Below are 16906 nucleotides of genomic sequence, written 5' to 3'. Positions count from 1 at the left end.
CCATCAAGAAACTCGCGACCGCGGCCAGGGTATCAGATGAAACGGCTAAGAACTGGTTAAAAAAACAAACCCTCTGGCAGGTTTATCTTCCCGTGCCCAAGTACATTCCCAGGCCCAGCTTTACCGTAAATGCCCCTAATGAAGTTCATCAGGCGGACTTGCTTTTCTTGCCGCACGATAAGGTGAGAAAAAAGACCTATAGATACGCTTTGACCGTAGTTGATATCGCAAGCAGATACAAGGACGCCGAACCCATAACCAGCAAGGATTCTGGGGAAGTCGCAGAAGCCCTAGGTAGGATTTATAAGCGCGTTTTGAAATGGCCTAAGCTGCTGCAAGTGGATGCGGGGACAGAGTTCATGGGCGTGGTTACCAAAACCCTGAAAGACCACAGCACTAAGATAAGAAGAGCCGAAGCTGAGTACCACAGGGGTCAGAGCATCGTCGAAAGATTCAATAAGACCCTGGCTGAGCGTCTCTTTGGATACCAGTATTGGAAAGAGCTGGAAGATCCCTCCAAACGCAACAGGGAATGGACCCAGAGGCTCCCCCAGGTCGTCGCGGCTTTGAACAACGAGGCGGCCAGGGCTACGGGAATAAAACCCAGGGATGCCATAAAAAAGAAACACGTGGAGCATAAGTCCTACGTCAGAAGTTCGAGGGCGGTCTTCCCCCATGAAAAAAAATTAGGTAATGTCACAGTCCGATATCTCTACGGACCGGGTGAATTAGAAGGAGGATCCAAAAGAGCTACGGATCCTAATTGGTCTTTGGAAACTTACCAGATCCGAAGCGTAATAGCTAAGAAGGGTCAGCCCATCTTGTATTATCTTCACGATGGCCCCACACGTGGGTTCGTCATGGAAGAACTGCTTATCGTGTGATGTCCGAATGCTATCGTATGCACTCCGTCATCACACATCCATCGCTTACCGTCAAATGCAGACAGTGACACCTTCTCCTGCGTGACGTTATGTATCTGATGACCATAGCTGCGCAGGCTGTTCATCTTATGCCGCTGTTCCTTGCGTGTTCGTAATACATTGAGGTAGGACTCGTGCGTAATGTCCTTCTTAACCACGTACTTTTTTACGCCTTTAGCTTTCTTTTCTACGCCGTCTAACTTTAGCACGCTGTACATCTTTGGTTTCAGACCCACGTACTCTACTATGGGTTTTCCTAACATTTCGTCTTTCATCTTCCCAATTACCTTCTTATTCTTCACAGAGTAAAGGAAGTGCTCCTTCGGGTAACCGCTGGTGTCGTACTCGTCTATGTCGGGGAGGCAGTCTTTGTAAACGTCTTCCGTTTGCACTTCTAGAATTAGGGAGTCGGTGTCTGTGTACAGGAGGCAACAGCGGTCTCCGTACTTTGGCTTAAGCTTATCGTAGTAGAACTCGTACATAAGCAGCTTCGATAGATCCAGCACCGTAAAGCCTGTGTAAACGGGCTTGTTTAGTAAGAGGTTTGCCCTTTTCATGTGAATCACGTAGAAGTTCAGCATTTCTACGTATCTAACGAAGCCTGGCTGTGACACGTATGCTTCTGCTTCCTCTTTGGTGCTGACTATTTTTACGCTTACGCGCTTGCGGATGTTCTCCATTGTCTTTCCGAACACGCTGTTGTTCATCAGTTTGAAGAGGTTTTTCTCGAAGTCATTTTTCGCTGCGGTACGCTTTTGCGTGTTAAAGTCAATGTAGGGGCGCATCCAGGGTTTCTGCGTGAATTTTAGGACTCTGTGGATCTTCTCTACGCGCATTCCGTGTCGCACGTAGAACTGCAGGTTGCGGTAATGTACCACATACTTCTTCTTATCCATCAGGTTCATAGTTAGTTTCCTGTACGGTTTGTAACCAGGGCACATTTGCTTTTGCAGCGGACTTAGCTGCTTAAATGGTATCTCTATCGCTTCTGGTGCTAAGGGGAACTCATTGTGTTCGTCGTGCAGGCGCTCTGGGTACTCCAGATCCACTTCTAAGACGTAACCCTTGTCTTCCTCCTTTCCTACCTGCATGTAGAAGTCTATCGGCTTCACTGGATCCCATTCGAAGTCTCTCACAGGTAGGTACTGTGACATTGCCCAACCATAAAGGTTATTCGCATCCAGGTAGTAAATGTATGTGGTTGGTTTCTCTGGGTCGTGCTCTACTAAGGGGTTGTTTGCGCGGGCGTAACGTCGGCTGGGTCCGCATACGCCGCCACGAATACCGTCTTCCATAAACCGATACATGTCGTACTCCGTTAGGAGATCCAACTGCGCATTTGTCTTCTTTAACAAAGCACTCCAGCTGAGCCCAGGAGCCGTGTAGAAATTAGCGGGATCCAATCCGTAATATTCCATAGCCATCTTTCTGAAGCTTTGGAAAACATCTGCAAGCAGCACTACGTCAGACCTTAGGTAGATGTCGTGGTAGTCCCCCATGTTCTCACAGGAGTACTTTTCCCACACGTCTAACGCATGCTGGTACTCCTCATCCTTTATACCGGACTCGTTTAGGGTGCTGTAGAAGCGATCTTTGGGTGGTAGGGACTCTTTGAATCGATCCCAGGAATCCATGTATTCATATGGGTAGACTCCTTTCCTTTCCGCACCATATTGACTGGAAATGGGAAAGTTGGTGTTATACTTTACGAGGTTTGCTAAGGAGTCCGCCATAAACTGCTGCGAATCTAAGAACTTTAGCTTACCCACAGTTACGGACATGTAGCGCTCTTTGTTGTTGGGTATGCATTTGACGTCGGAGCCGTCTGTTCCTTGTAGTAGCAAATGGGAGTCGTAACCGCGGAGGTTGTGAAAGAACACCGGAATCTCCATGTCTGGATTTACTTTGAAGTTTATATTGCATTTCCAATGAGCCGCTCCTCTGTATTTACCCGTGATGTGGCAGTGATCCCTAACCTTATCCACATAGAAATCCTCAACAAATGCTTTGTAGCAGTGAATGCAGTGCGTGGAGGGCTTTCCCGGCTTCTCACCTTTCTTAGCATACTTCCCGCATTTAAAATGAGCTTCTCCTAGATACTTTCCATCTTCATCCCACGCTTTCTTGGCTCGTCTTCCAAACTGAAGAAGCGTATGTTGACAAATATGGCATTTTTTTGCCTTGTTAAAAGCCTCCTGGTTCTCTTTGGTAAATTCCATCTGCTTTGGACGTCTTAATTGTTCTCTAATCTCCCCCTCCTCTTCTCGCAATGCTTCTAGAAACTCATTAGCTGCGTTCTTACCTCGGTAAATCACAGGAGGGTTTGCTTTACCGTCTGATCTGACTACTATGTAACCAAAGGAGCAGATCTCGTGTAATCCTACCTTATTCGTGGCACCACGTTTCTGCTCTTCCTTAGTTATCAACGCTTCGAAGTCTGCATATATCACGTAAGGCACTTGCATCTGCTTTTGATGGTTTGCGTATGAAAGCTCTTTGTTGGTGGGCATCTGGATCCGTTGCGCCACCTCTTCGACTCCGCGGCAGATCTCATCGTGTTTCTTTAGGGCATTTAAGGATGTAAATGACAGCAAGCAGCAGTCACAGAAGTACTTTTTGCCTTTGTGCTTAGTATGTCTGTAGAATAGTCTGCTAATGTGTTTAACCCATGAGTAGTGTCCGCCGTGGTAGAATAAATGTACGCGCTCTCCTTTACTTTTTGACAGAACTAACGGTACTATCGTCTGCTCTCTGACTCCGTAAACGTTAATTGCTAGATCGTTTATTTCCTCAAATATGGGGATGTCTATCAACTGCATGGGAAATTCCACACCATCCCACTCTAAATCATCTGTGGGATACTTACTTGTCCTACAGGGATCCTTCTCTGCTGGATACAGTGCAGACCTGATTGCCCACATAAAGCATCGATTGTCTTCATTCTTCACGTTTACAATAGCCTTCTTCCTTTCTACCCACGTTGGTAGCGGTACGTAACTCCCCCCTCGTATGGGTACGTACCTGGCTATACTTATCTCTATTCCTTCAACCTCCTCTACTGTCCAACCCGATCCTTCTTTCGTGTAGTTAGACAGCGACTCCATTATTGCTTCTAAGGCTTCACTGAGTGACCTATCCAGATTCGTGGATTCTAATATCACTAACGACTTTGATCGCAACATTGCTGTCGTCATTACCTCGTCTTTTGACAAACTTACTTCTACCATTATGCTCGCTTTCAGGGCTCCTAATTCTTCTATACCTTTTCGGAGAGTCCTTTTAACCTTCCTTTCTGACTGACGCCAAAACTGTCTAACGTCAATCTCACCGTTACCGGGTATTGACACCGTGCTGAAGTTGCTTTGGGATTCCATCTATATAATAGGAAATATTTTATACCTAATACCAAGCACTTTTTAGGTCGTCGTAGTCGTACTCACAGTCCTGACAATGCCAAAACAATTTAACCTTAGTCTCAAACTTCTTACCACATCCACAATCATAACTGCTCATACACTTCGTCTTCATTTTCAAATGCTTTTTCAAATCCGCTTCTTTCTTAAAAGTTCTCTTACATTCTTCGCACTCCATATATAGACTAACATATTTAAGTGCGCTGTTGCCCTCAACCACACTTGGAGTGGGGGTCGTCCGTAGGTGGATTTTTGACACGGGTCTTGCCCGTGTTGAGATTGCGCTGGAACCCCCATTCCCTATACTACTTCATCAATATTGTCATTATCGCCATTATCATCAATTAACATCACTATCATTATTATTATGATCATCTTCATCACCACCACAACCATTATTATCATTATGCATCATCATCATCATCACCACCATCATCAATCAACATCACTATCATCATTATTATGATCATCAACATCATCTTCATCACCACACCATTATTATCAATATGCATCATCATCACCATCATCATTGACACAGATACTATTATCAATATCATCACTATGCATCATCATCATTATCATCATCATCATCATTGACACAGATACTATTATCAATATCATCATTCTGCATCATCATCATCACCATCATCATCGGCACAGATACTATTGTCAATATCATCATCACCACTTCAAACATCACCTTAATCATCACCATCAGTAAGACCAACAACAACATGGCTACTATCTCTGTTTACCTGAATCAACTCTTGTAGCAACTGTTTGAAGGTAGCCTGGTGAGCTGTTGGTTTTCCCACACATGCACCATGTACCAATACATTAAATAACAATAGTAGAATCTGAAATTATAGATATATCATTAAGTCTTAGTTAAACAAATAAGCACTGGTTCTTTGACAAATAAACACATGTGTGAAAGAATTAAGGCCAATGATTCAAGATTTCATATCTACTATGTTTATGGGTTGATGATTATCAGGTGTTGGCCATATTGGTCATCTTCAGGGCTATGCTCCACATGAAAAACAAAATTCCCAACAAACTAACATTGGGAATCAGTGCCACATTCCCAATTTCGTTCTCTCTGGGAATTGGATGGGAATTGGATGGGAATTCAAGGAAATTCCCAACAAATTCCCAATTTGGGAATCCCATTTATTCCCCTGTGAGAATGTAATAAATGAAAATATTTTGTTGTTGAGAATGATGACATGAGGTCATTAAAAACATCCAATATTTTTGAAGAGATAGAAGACACTGTCAATGGCTCTTGTAAGGGGTCCACAAAAACTATGACTGGACTCTGACAGCAATTAAAACACTGTTAGAAACTAAATAAATATTTATCTCTCGTAAACCAAGAGTAATTCATCGTTCCTACCCTACCACATGGTTGCCATTCACTATTATTTTGGTAAGACAGTTGCATATACAGTACAGTACCTTTGTGTATCTTGTCGAGTCTACAGACTTTTCACTGTTCCACCAAACACCTGAAACAAAATTGTTTTGTCAGCACATAATACCTAGAGTAATTTTGGTCGGTCTTGACAATAGATAGACTTCATTCTTAGGCTTGGGCATAATGTTTTCCCATTTCAGGTTATGTGTTATTCTCTTGGGAATAAGATTCTTTGTTTGAGTTGTATTCATATTCATCTGTCTTCTCATGCGTAACCAAGAAACAGATAAATGATCTCTAGGGAATGACTTCATGTCTTGACGAGATCTCTTACCTTTGAATGCCACGCTGTTTACTTTCAAACTCCTGATGAAGTTGCCTAGCAACCATAGGTTAATAGACGACTTAGCAGCCTCAGTTCGTTTCTTTTTCTTTTTGGTCATGCAGGTTAAAAGTGCTGAAATCAATTGTGATGGGACAATGCCTTCCAGAGAAACACCTTCTTGTTTGAGTTCTGACTCTCCATCCTTCAAAAGCAAATTTACAAATTGTCAATAAACAATAATTGTTATTAGAATTAACTGGTTCAGTAATAGCAAGAGGTGGTGTAAGCATCAAAAGCATGCTTACTGGGTGCAATAGGCCAATGGTTATCTAGCTTATGGCCTTCACAACGAAGATGTTCCCACTAATGAGTAACTCATACAAAACCAAGGCATGAATGAGGGTTGCAAAGTGGGTATTTCTGTAGCACAGGGTTTGATTTTTAAACAAGTGGTTGATATAATGTGACCAATACTTGTGCCGACTGTGCAAATCGTTATGAACATTATTACACAACAGGGATTAAAATAATGGCTGGTCAGTGGACAATGTCCAACCAGAATCTCTGCTTTTCTTAGTCACATCTTTGTTTTTCTCAGTCAAATCTTTGCTTTGCTCAATCAAACCTCAGAAACAAGGTAAGATTGAGGTAAAACTAATCTGGCTGATGACCATGACCAGCAACTGAATAGCCATTATTTTAAACCTTTTCAATTGAAGCAGACAGATGCCTAACCTTTGCTGTATTCCTTGATTCTTTTTGTTTGTCTACATTTTCCAAGCTTCCAAGTAACAATTGTAACACAACCTCAAATACATCCAGCCTCTCAGTAACAGTTGTCATGGTTACCAGCTTGCCGAGGATGCAGTTTACAATCATGGTAAACATGTTGTTTGAAGACTGATCTGTGCAATATTTTGATAATACTGCTACCTGAGACAATAAAATACCATAAATACTGTTAGACAATGTAATTACAAAGGCAGCACCTTCTCATCAGTTATTTGAGCCCTGAGTTTTGGTCCGGCCAAGGCTTGAACCACGACCTCCCGCACAAAAGTCTGATGCTCAACCAACTGTGCTAACTGGATGGCAAAGTCATGACAACCTTTCAAGATTGAAGCGGACTATTGCCAGGTACAGTTACTCAACCATGCTCCCCAATAATGTTTTATCATCTTACCTTGTCTAGTAAGTCTTTTTTTGGTACACTGGCCAAGTTTTCACCCAACCAGCTGAAGAGCATCCTGTTGCCAGCCGCAAGGACTTCAGGATCAGAAGATGTCTCACAGGATTTCCATTCTGTTGAACAATAAGATCATTGTTTCAGCAATATCACATGGTTGAACTATATCAGTATTCTTCAATGACCATGATTGTCATTCATCATCTGTTATCAATCATCATCATCACCATCAACACCAAAACTATCATCATCTGTCATCATAACCATCATTATCAATCACTGTCAGTCATCATCACCATCATCTGTCATCATCACCATCATCTATCATCATAAACATCATCTATCAATATTACCATCATCTGTCATCATCACCATCTGTCATCATCACCATCATCTGTCATCATCACCATCATCATTGCCATCATCAGCTGTAATCATCACCATCATCTATCATCATAAACATCATCTATCATTATCACCATCATCCATCATCATAACCATCATATCACCATCATTTGTCATCATCACCATCATCATCTATCATCATAAACATCATCTATCATTATCACCATCATCTATCATCATCATCATCTATCATCATCACCATCAGCTATCATTATCACCATCATCTATCATCATCACCATCATCTATCATCATCACCATCATCTATCATCATCACCATCATCTGTCATCATCACCACCATCATCTTTAATAACACTCATTATCATCACACATCAATATCAAAGCACTAACCTTTCTTTTTCACAAAAGACTTCATGTGCTTCAACATATAATGTGCTTCAGTCAATCCTGTCCATGACAGTTTCCTTGCCAACACCACAGTCTGTTTATGATTCTTCTGATTAACGAACAACAATGGCAACAGACCATACACCACTCTGTCCACCAACATAGGGTTATCATCCACCAACTCAGAACAGCTCAGTAGTGAAACAGCCTTATCACAATGCTCATTCCTGAATAAAACATGAAGTCAATACCCAAGTACTATCCATGTTCCTGTGTCCAAGGTTACTCCAAGATACCCCAGGTGCAGCACATTTTTAACTGTCCAGTAAACAAATAACTAGTGATTACTAGTTGAGACTGCTGGGTTGGTAAGAAAGAAGCTTAAATACTGTTTAAAACAGTCTATAAAATTACTGACATTCTAGACATTAGTCTTTTTGTCTGAGTCCAGCAAATGTATGATGGTCTAAGTTATGAAGAAATGTTTTGTATGTTTTCTGTCAAAGGTATCAGATAGATGTATAATACTCTGTGTTGTCCATATCATGAGGCCAGTAACCATCAAACACGGGGAACACATATATCATCATTTACTTAGACAGAAAAAAAATGAATGAGTAAGATTCAATGGATTGTGGACAAAGAAGACTAATGGAGGTAAGATAAACAACAAAAGGAATAAATGAGTAAATGTGACAATTAATGAACGAATGGGTGAATGAATGAAAAATCTAAGAAAAGAATGAGTGAACAACAGAATATATAACTTATATGGTGCAAATTTGCATTTGAATGTGATCAAATGCGACTGAATGAAATGTGGATGAATGAATAAATGAAAAATAGAATTGGATAATAAATGAATAAATGAGTGAATGAGATAATGAATGAATAAACGAATGAATAAATGAAAAATAGAATTGGATAATAAATGAATAAATGATGTGAATGAGATAATGAATGAATAAACAAATGAATAAATGAAAAATAAAATTGGATAATAAATGAATAAATGAGTGAATGAGATAATGAATGAATAAACGAATGAATAAATAAAAAATAGAATCAGATTATAAATGATGTGAGTGAGTGAGATAATGAATGGATGAGCAAATGAATAAAAGAACAAATGAGATAATTAACAAGACAATGAATGAATGAATAGATTAATGAAAGATCGAATAAAGACAGTAAGCCTAATGCTTCATCTCATACCATTCTCCTGTCTCTAGTATTCCTAACAACTTTTCAACTAGCTGATCATGAGGCAGGAACTTTAAAAGAACCTAAACGAATAAGAACAATCAAACATTAGCATAAACATGTCCTATCAATCACTTTTTTATTATTTAAGTGTCTAGTCGTTCTAAATCTTTAGCACTAATTGGGGACACTTTTCGCTCACACGCACTACCACTACATTCAATATTCTATGCACACAATGCTCAACTCACATGTTGATTTTTACGGAGGGAGGAAACTGGAGAACCCAGAGAAAACCCTAGTAGCATAGGAGAGCACAACACGTCAAACAAACTCAATTCACATGTGACGACCACAGGGCTCGAACCAGCAACCGGACCCGATGGACTAGCCGCAAATGCCACCCATGCTACCCAAAGTTGTTTGTGGTTAGCTCTCATTCACATCTGCCGAACAGACCTATTGAATTATTAAACAATAGAATGAGGCAGTAACACAATAGATTTGTTCATTTGTTCGACACTCAAAGGGTGAACGAGTGCTAACCAATGAGTAGCATTACACATGTGAAGCATTATGTGGGTTACCTGTGGTTTTGCAATACACAGGAAGCCCATAAACTAGTCAATCATAATAAAATAAATTGCTCCAATATTTTGACATACCTTGTCCATATTCAACACACTATCTACCACAGAGAGGTCTTCATCACTGAGACGAGCTAATAGTGCTCCACTGATAAACTCCTCATCGTCCTGGGATACCTACAAAGATAGTCAATGCAATGATGGTTTAATGCTTTTTTTCATTGTTGAGTAAGGCCTAGCGCAAACATCAAACTTTCCATGCACCGAACTTAATTACATCAAAGAATGCCGCCTCATTATCACCTGATATCCATTGTTTTTAATGAGCTTCGGTGAATGGAAAGTTCGAAAGTTCAGGAAGTTAGTCTAAGTTATAAAGACATTTTTTGTATGTTTTCTGTCAAAGGTATCAGATAGATGTATAATACTCTGTGTTGTCCATATCATGAGGCCAGTGACCATCAAACACGGGGAACACATATATCATCATTTACTTAGACAGAAACACACTATGAATGTGTATGATTCAATGGATTGTGGACAAGCACTACATATGTGCTTCCTCTTATGCATAACTTTAAAACAGCACATGAATGGAGCACGTAAATAGTCCAGTTTCAAGTTTCAAATTACCGCTGTGTTTCTTGTCAAATCAGTGTCTAATTACTCGCAAATACCAACGGTAAAGTAAAGAATGCACAACTTCAACAATACGAACACTTTGAAACTTGACGGACCTTGACTGGAACACATGAATATTCTTCACAAGATCGAGGCTAACCCTGTGCAAATAAGTCTGTAATCAAGAAACACAGCGGTAATTTAGAACTGGAAAAGGGTCTATTTTCCTCTCAAGTAGAGAACTGTGTCCTACCTTGTCACTCATTATCAAGTCATGAAGATGCTTGACGGCCAAATGACGAACATCACTTTTCGGATGATGAAGACTGAGCATCAATGAAGCACTTGAATCAGGAATAACCTTCAATGGAATAATGAAAAAATAATCATTAATAATCATGATTTCTAACTACCTAGGCAGCCTCCAGATATCATTGCTTGGAATCAATCAGCTGAATGAATCTCAATATCAGCCTACAATGTGCTATTAATCATTAAGACAGTATTCTATTGATTGGTATCAATCAGCCAAATGAATCTTTTAAAATATGTCATAGCTAAACACTCTCACAAAGTATAACCATGGCACAGTTGAATGGGGTCAAACTGTAATCATGTGAATTTCAAAGGCGCCTTTGGCAGCCACTTTACAGTCCATGTATGACCCCGATGCACAGCTCTAACCAGTTTGAATTATTTAGGGTTGATTTGAGAGGAATGAGACAAGATTTGACATAATTTGAGACACAATGTTTTAATGAAAGTAAGTTTCCCATACCTTGGATTTGCATCCTGAGAGAGCCAGTGACATGAACTCCAGAGTCCACTGTGAATACTGATAGACAGTCTCTTCTGATTCTCCTTCTAGACTTGACTTTAGCCCGTCAAGGTATTCCTCTAGTGCAGTTTCTAATTCTATTGGGTATCTGAATCAATGCATTATAGTCAATAGTTAATAACTTGGTGATCCTGTGTAATACCTTAAGCAAGATATTGAAATGATTACACCTCTTTGGCACGTAAAAGTATTATAGAATAATGTTACATTTGTCACTAGCTAAAAGGAAAACTTTTTTTGATTTGTTCAGAGTTTTCCTTTCAACTAGTGACAAATTTAAAGTGCTTATAAGCCTTTACGCAATATTTTCAGAATTGATTCTTTAAATAGTGAATAGTTGATTGTGAAAATAATTCGTCATTTGAATGTCGGGTCTTTGAAATACGAAGGTTTATATTTCCAATATGTTAATGACTGACGTAGCATAAGGGATTTGAGTTATTTTGTGGCAACTTTTAATATTGAACGCTGGACATTTTTTGAAAACAAATTTGTAAGAACCTTTACGTGAGTCACGAGTAAAAAAGTGATGCTTTTAAATTACTGTATTCCAGAATGAGTGCAGTGTTGTATACTAAATGATCCCTTATGTTACGTCATAGTCATTAACATATTGGGAATATAAATCTTCGTATCTTAAAGACCCGACATTCAAATGACGAAATGTTTTCACAATCAACTATCCACTATCTAAAGTATCAATTCTGAAAATATTGTGCAAAGGCTTATGAGCACTTTAAAATTATTGTATACTTCCTTGCTAGCTTTTTAACCTAACCTCATCATTAAAAATATCATATTTGGGAGTTGACTGACAGCAAAACATTGATATATTATATTTGGCTGCTAATAATCCCCCTTTCAATCTTGCACTCCTGTTTATCCCTGTAGCTTAGCAACAATAACTACAGATATACAACACAATAGTGCCAAGGTGGTAAGGATATATTACTCTAGTCTGAATTCACATTTTGAGCACTGGCCCAAAATGTGTTGGATTGCGTTACGGTCACAAAAAACTTCAGAAATCGTTCTCAGATTCAAATACAAATTTATTGAATTCAAAAAGAAAATTCAGATCGATTTCTTTAGTTACTTTTCTAAACAGCAGAAAGAAAATCCTCAATCCAGTAAGCAGGGATCGTGCTGAGGTAACCACTTAAAATTGAAGGACTATTCAAGGAGTATACAAGGACCCAAAAATGAATTTTCAAGGAGTATGTTCAGATTCTTAGCTATGCCAAGGTTTTACACATGGCTGACTTTCAGATTTTCCAATCTTTCTGACTAGATCTATTTCAGAACCATGCAAGTATTGATCAAAGCAAAAAATTCAAGGAGTTTTGCTAAAATTGTAAAATTCAAGGACTTTTCAAGTGCCCTTGAAAACGTGAATTAAATTCAAGGAGTTTTCAAGGAGTTTAAGGAGTAGCACAAACCCTGAGTTAGAGAAATGATGTTTTGCTTGTATTTAGAGAGCTAACTAAACAAACCTAGTAAATAATTTGCTTAAAATTCAGTATATTTGTGCGGAAATCCGAGAACAATGTCCAAACTTCTTGGTGACCATAACACAATGAATTGATTAACCTTTGATTGACAGAAGCCAAAAACCAAGACATCTAGAAGTTGTGGGCATTATCAGATAATTAAAACAGCCTTAATTTATTATCACATTAAGTTACTACTGTAGCTCACCTTTTTTCTAAAAACTGTGCTAGTAATTTTAAACATTTATTCAGTTTTTTAACATGTGCTGGGTCATCAGACATGTCATTTCTTGCTTTACAGTATTCAATAAGCACAGACCTAAGAGGAAACAAATAAAAACAATCAATAATAGCATTATGAATAAAAGTAATAGACAACAGACTTATATCCAGCATGAGTAGTGCTTTCTATATACTTTTCTACACAATTTATTTTTTGTTATTAGCATAGCACATTGAAGTAATACAATGCACTTCATAAGCACTATTTATTCTTATTATTTCATTACCTGGCAAACAGTTTAACCAAGGACTTCTCCATTTCAAGTTGTTTAGCCAAAGTATACAAACAATCAGCAAAACGACTATCCTTGGAGGAATCTTCAGCTGGAAGACATTCTTTGATCACTGCAGACGCTAACTGTGGCAGTAAAACTTGTAACAATGCTGTAATATCACACTTGTTGGATAGCTGACAGATATGATTGCTGATGCCGTCCAGTGACATGAGATTTTTGAATGCCCTGGTATTAAAGATTAAATAATCAGATTATTAATAAATACAATAAAGTGTGAGTGAAAAAGGTTTATGGTGTGTGATGCGACCAGTATCAGACACTATCTAGTGCTTGACTTTCATGAGGACATGCCTTCATCAGCGAACCCAAAAGGGCTTCATCATCTACTGATACAATCAATCACTTGTTGCAAATATATACATCTATGAATACAATCATCACTTCTGATTACAGCAAATTGATGGTGAAGGTTTTTTGTTGCATGCTGCATACAAAGCCCAGAATGCACTATGGACAATTCAATGTGAATGAGATCAGCCTAAGGTCTAAACAATATGGAATTTTCCCAAACTTTGTCTGCATTTTTTTCTGGTATATTTTCTTTTTTGCTGAAACTATTTAAAATTAAATTGATATAGTAATGATAGAAATGTTGTTTTCGGTCTTTCTTTGATTAAAGGCAACAATGATTGTCGCAAGACCAAAGAAATGCGACTTATTCACCTATTGGGCACTCTTAGTCCAAACGGGATTAATGAACGCTTTGATTTCAACTAACCTTTTCTTTTGTCTTTTGATTGTTTGTTTTTGTTTCCTTGCCTACCTTGTTCTCATTGGTTTCTTTTGTCTTATTCTATCATATAAACACTCCTTTCTACCACATCTTTCTCTTTTACTCCGACGAAGGACTATAGCGTACGCAACGTCGTTTTCATCTTTTCACGGTGTATAACTTACCCTTTCATCATTACTGTTTCATTAGAAACACCGACGCAGCTCAAACTAGTTTTTAGCTAGTTATCTCTTAAAATTGATATAATACATTTCAGGCTTGATAAGCAAGATGCAACAAAACTTTCACTAATCTTGTTTAAAATAGCTGTATCTATTCTGTAATTAGTGTTATCCTATAAAACTAATTATCCTTACTTCTTGGGGAACCTTTGTTTTGCTTGAGATGAACAAATAATGGTCAAACACATAAGACCTTCCATTGCTAGCTCCTCCTTGAGATGCTGTGAAGAAGAAAACATAAGTACTGCATAAGACACTATTCATCTACTACCTCTTACAGTATCCCCTTGACAGTGGGGGAGGCTACCATGTACCCCCTTTTTGAAAATACTCTTCATAACCTCTCTTTAGAATTTTTTTTTTAAATCTCAGAAAAGAGAGTATAGCACTACGTACTCCATATAATGCTACACCAAAACCTGATGCTCCCCAACACCCCTTCGTTTTGGCGGTTGGTTCACTTCTGGAGCCTTGGGTTTTATTCCTGAACTTGGTATCCCATGTGAGTAGAGTTTGTTGCATGGGATTCTCACTTAAGGTATAATGATATGTGATGTTACCAGTATCAGACACTATCTAGTGCTTGACTTTCATGAGGCTATGCCTTCATCAGCGAACCCAAAAGGGTTTCATCATCTACTGGTACAATCAACCACTGGTGACACAAAGCAACTTGTGACAACCTTTTATGAAAATTAACACCACAATGGTCTTGCTAGTAAAAATGAAGTATCCCTCTTCGATCTGTGAATTTGCTTTATAGCTCTACCCAGTCACTCCATGTAATCGAACAATTTGCTGTTGGGACAAAGTAGGTTTTGGTTGACGTCAATCCAGGCTTTTCCACAACATTCCATTGGCATGTGCCCTTAAAATCTTTGGGTTTTTTTTCAGACATCCACCAAAACCAACTTATTTGTGACAAATCTTACAGTGTTGCACAAATTAAAAGGTTTTCCTCTCCTATCTAAACTCATCTCAGCTCTGCTTACCTTGCAGATGCATTCCATCAGTGACTTGACCAATTTGTCTTCCAAAGAACACTTATTACACAGTTGTGCAATAATCATGTAAGAAGCACTACAGTACTCAGAAACAGAGGATTTCAAACCCTTCACAATGTAAGGTAGTAAAAAAGTAATGATCTCTTCTGTAATTCTCTCCATCATTTCTAAAGTTCCAACCACAGTCGATGCATAAAACGTAAGTACAACCCTTAAACTTGAAGCTGATCGGTCTAACTCCAAAGCCTTTGGGACCATTTCACATATACTATTCAAGAAAGCCATATCTGTAGTACATTTATTCAACAGGGTAGTTTTGGCAAGAGGCGTCCCTGATTTCTGAAGTGGTTCGAGCCAGTGATAATTAGAAGCTGGATTTCGTACTTTTAATAGCTGGACGACTCGAACGAAGAGGTTTGTCTCGTGATAAGGAAGGATACAAGACACCAATTCATCTTCGTTTGAGATGTGGATTCTGTACCTTCTTATAAGCCATTCCAGTGCCTTGTGCGCTGGCTTCAACAAAAAATACGGTGATAGATACCTCAGAAACTCTGATATTTGCTTATTTAAGCGTTCATTAAATTCTTTTGTCTGCAAAGATCGTTCCATCTTTTTAGAGAGTTCACTAAAGAGAGTTTCTTGGAATGCACCAAAGGCCGGTTCAATGGCTTTGAGTTCTTCAAGTCCATTTGAAGCCAAGGAAAATATAGTCTCATTATCGATATCCGCGGCTTCTCGTCCGTCAAATAATAAAGATGCTTTATGTGCTTGTTTTTTAGTGGCTGGGCCAACTAAATTCTGAGGAATCTGGAGTTGTTTTAGCTGTTTTGCTAAGGAAGACATGTTGAACCGGGCGCACGTGGTGGAAAGCAAAATCCAATATGGCCGCTGATAGGAGCTTGGTTACCAGATATGCACAGGGGAGGGGTCCCTGGGGTTGATTTTTGCTTTCACATAAGACGAACAGATTTTAAAGTAGAAGCTTTACTTTACAAAAATTTAAAATTTGGTTAATTCCAAATTACAACTTAAATAATCTACAAATTTCAAAAGATCTCAAAGGACTGCGCACTGATATTTGGCATCACATACCGATATTTTAAAAATCGTTCATGATGTGGTAAGGATACAATAATATTATTGGTGTGATTAAAGGCTTTTTAAAAAGGTTAAAATGTAAGAGAAAAAGTAGAAATTAAGCGTCTTTTCTCGACATTTACAAAACGGTAGCAAAATATGCCTACGAGGGGAAAACATAGTAAATGTAGGTGAATTCCTCGATAGTAAATCCGGGACATCAAGTAAATAAAGGATGCAAGGGATTGAAAAAGTGTATATGGATATACCATACCAAAGACACTATTTGAGTTCCCCCATGACGTATTAACTTATATTTTAATTGAGAGGCGGAAAGCGACCACTGCTGTGGTCCAAAAAATACTGATTTAATTTATAACTGATGATATGAAACTAAAACTGGGATTTTTAGTATATTATTTGTCTAGTCCTCTTTTGAGATAAACCCATGTTTTTCGGAAAAAAATTATGTGAATTCCGTTATTTTTTCCTGCTGCATTTTGATTACTTTGAATAACTACGTTACTCCACT

The 16906-nt window shown here is 38.7% G+C and overlaps 2 protein-coding genes across 2 annotated transcripts in view; one reads left to right on the top strand and one right to left on the bottom strand.

Moving 5' to 3' along the window:
- The window catches only part of LOC116293078 (HEAT repeat-containing protein 1), a 47153-nt gene extending 31000 nt beyond the window's left edge, over positions 1–16153 (bottom strand). The window contains exons 1-14 of the mRNA XM_089030306.1: positions 15283–16153; positions 14426–14511; positions 13268–13501; positions 12967–13077; positions 11209–11356; positions 10684–10791; positions 9888–9986; positions 9235–9305; positions 8023–8246; positions 7265–7383; positions 6817–7014; positions 6091–6283; positions 5798–5847; positions 5092–5193 (exon numbers count right to left, since the gene is read on the bottom strand). Coding sequence (XP_088886432.1) covers positions 5092–5193; positions 5798–5847; positions 6091–6283; positions 6817–7014; positions 7265–7383; positions 8023–8246; positions 9235–9305; positions 9888–9986; positions 10684–10791; positions 11209–11356; positions 12967–13077; positions 13268–13501; positions 14426–14511; positions 15283–16140 — 2601 coding nt within the window. The 5' untranslated portion in view covers positions 16141–16153. The remainder of the gene's footprint in view (positions 1–5091; positions 5194–5797; positions 5848–6090; positions 6284–6816; positions 7015–7264; positions 7384–8022; positions 8247–9234; positions 9306–9887; positions 9987–10683; positions 10792–11208; positions 11357–12966; positions 13078–13267; positions 13502–14425; positions 14512–15282) is intronic.
- The window catches only part of LOC116299159 (S-methyl-5'-thioadenosine phosphorylase), a 182933-nt gene that overhangs the window by 118579 nt on the left and 47448 nt on the right, over positions 1–16906 (top strand). The gene's annotated exons all lie outside the window — the stretch shown is intronic.

Source organism: Actinia tenebrosa, unplaced genomic scaffold (assembly GCF_029948245.1).
Source record: "Actinia tenebrosa isolate PJP-AT-01 unplaced genomic scaffold, QUT_ActTen_1.0 PGA_scaffold15__27_contigs__length_11533743, whole genome shotgun sequence".
NCBI lineage: Eukaryota > Metazoa > Cnidaria > Anthozoa > Actiniaria > Actiniidae > Actinia > Actinia tenebrosa.
The sequence above is the reverse complement of the archived record's forward strand: the minus strand, read 5'-3'. Positions and strand labels throughout refer to the sequence as shown.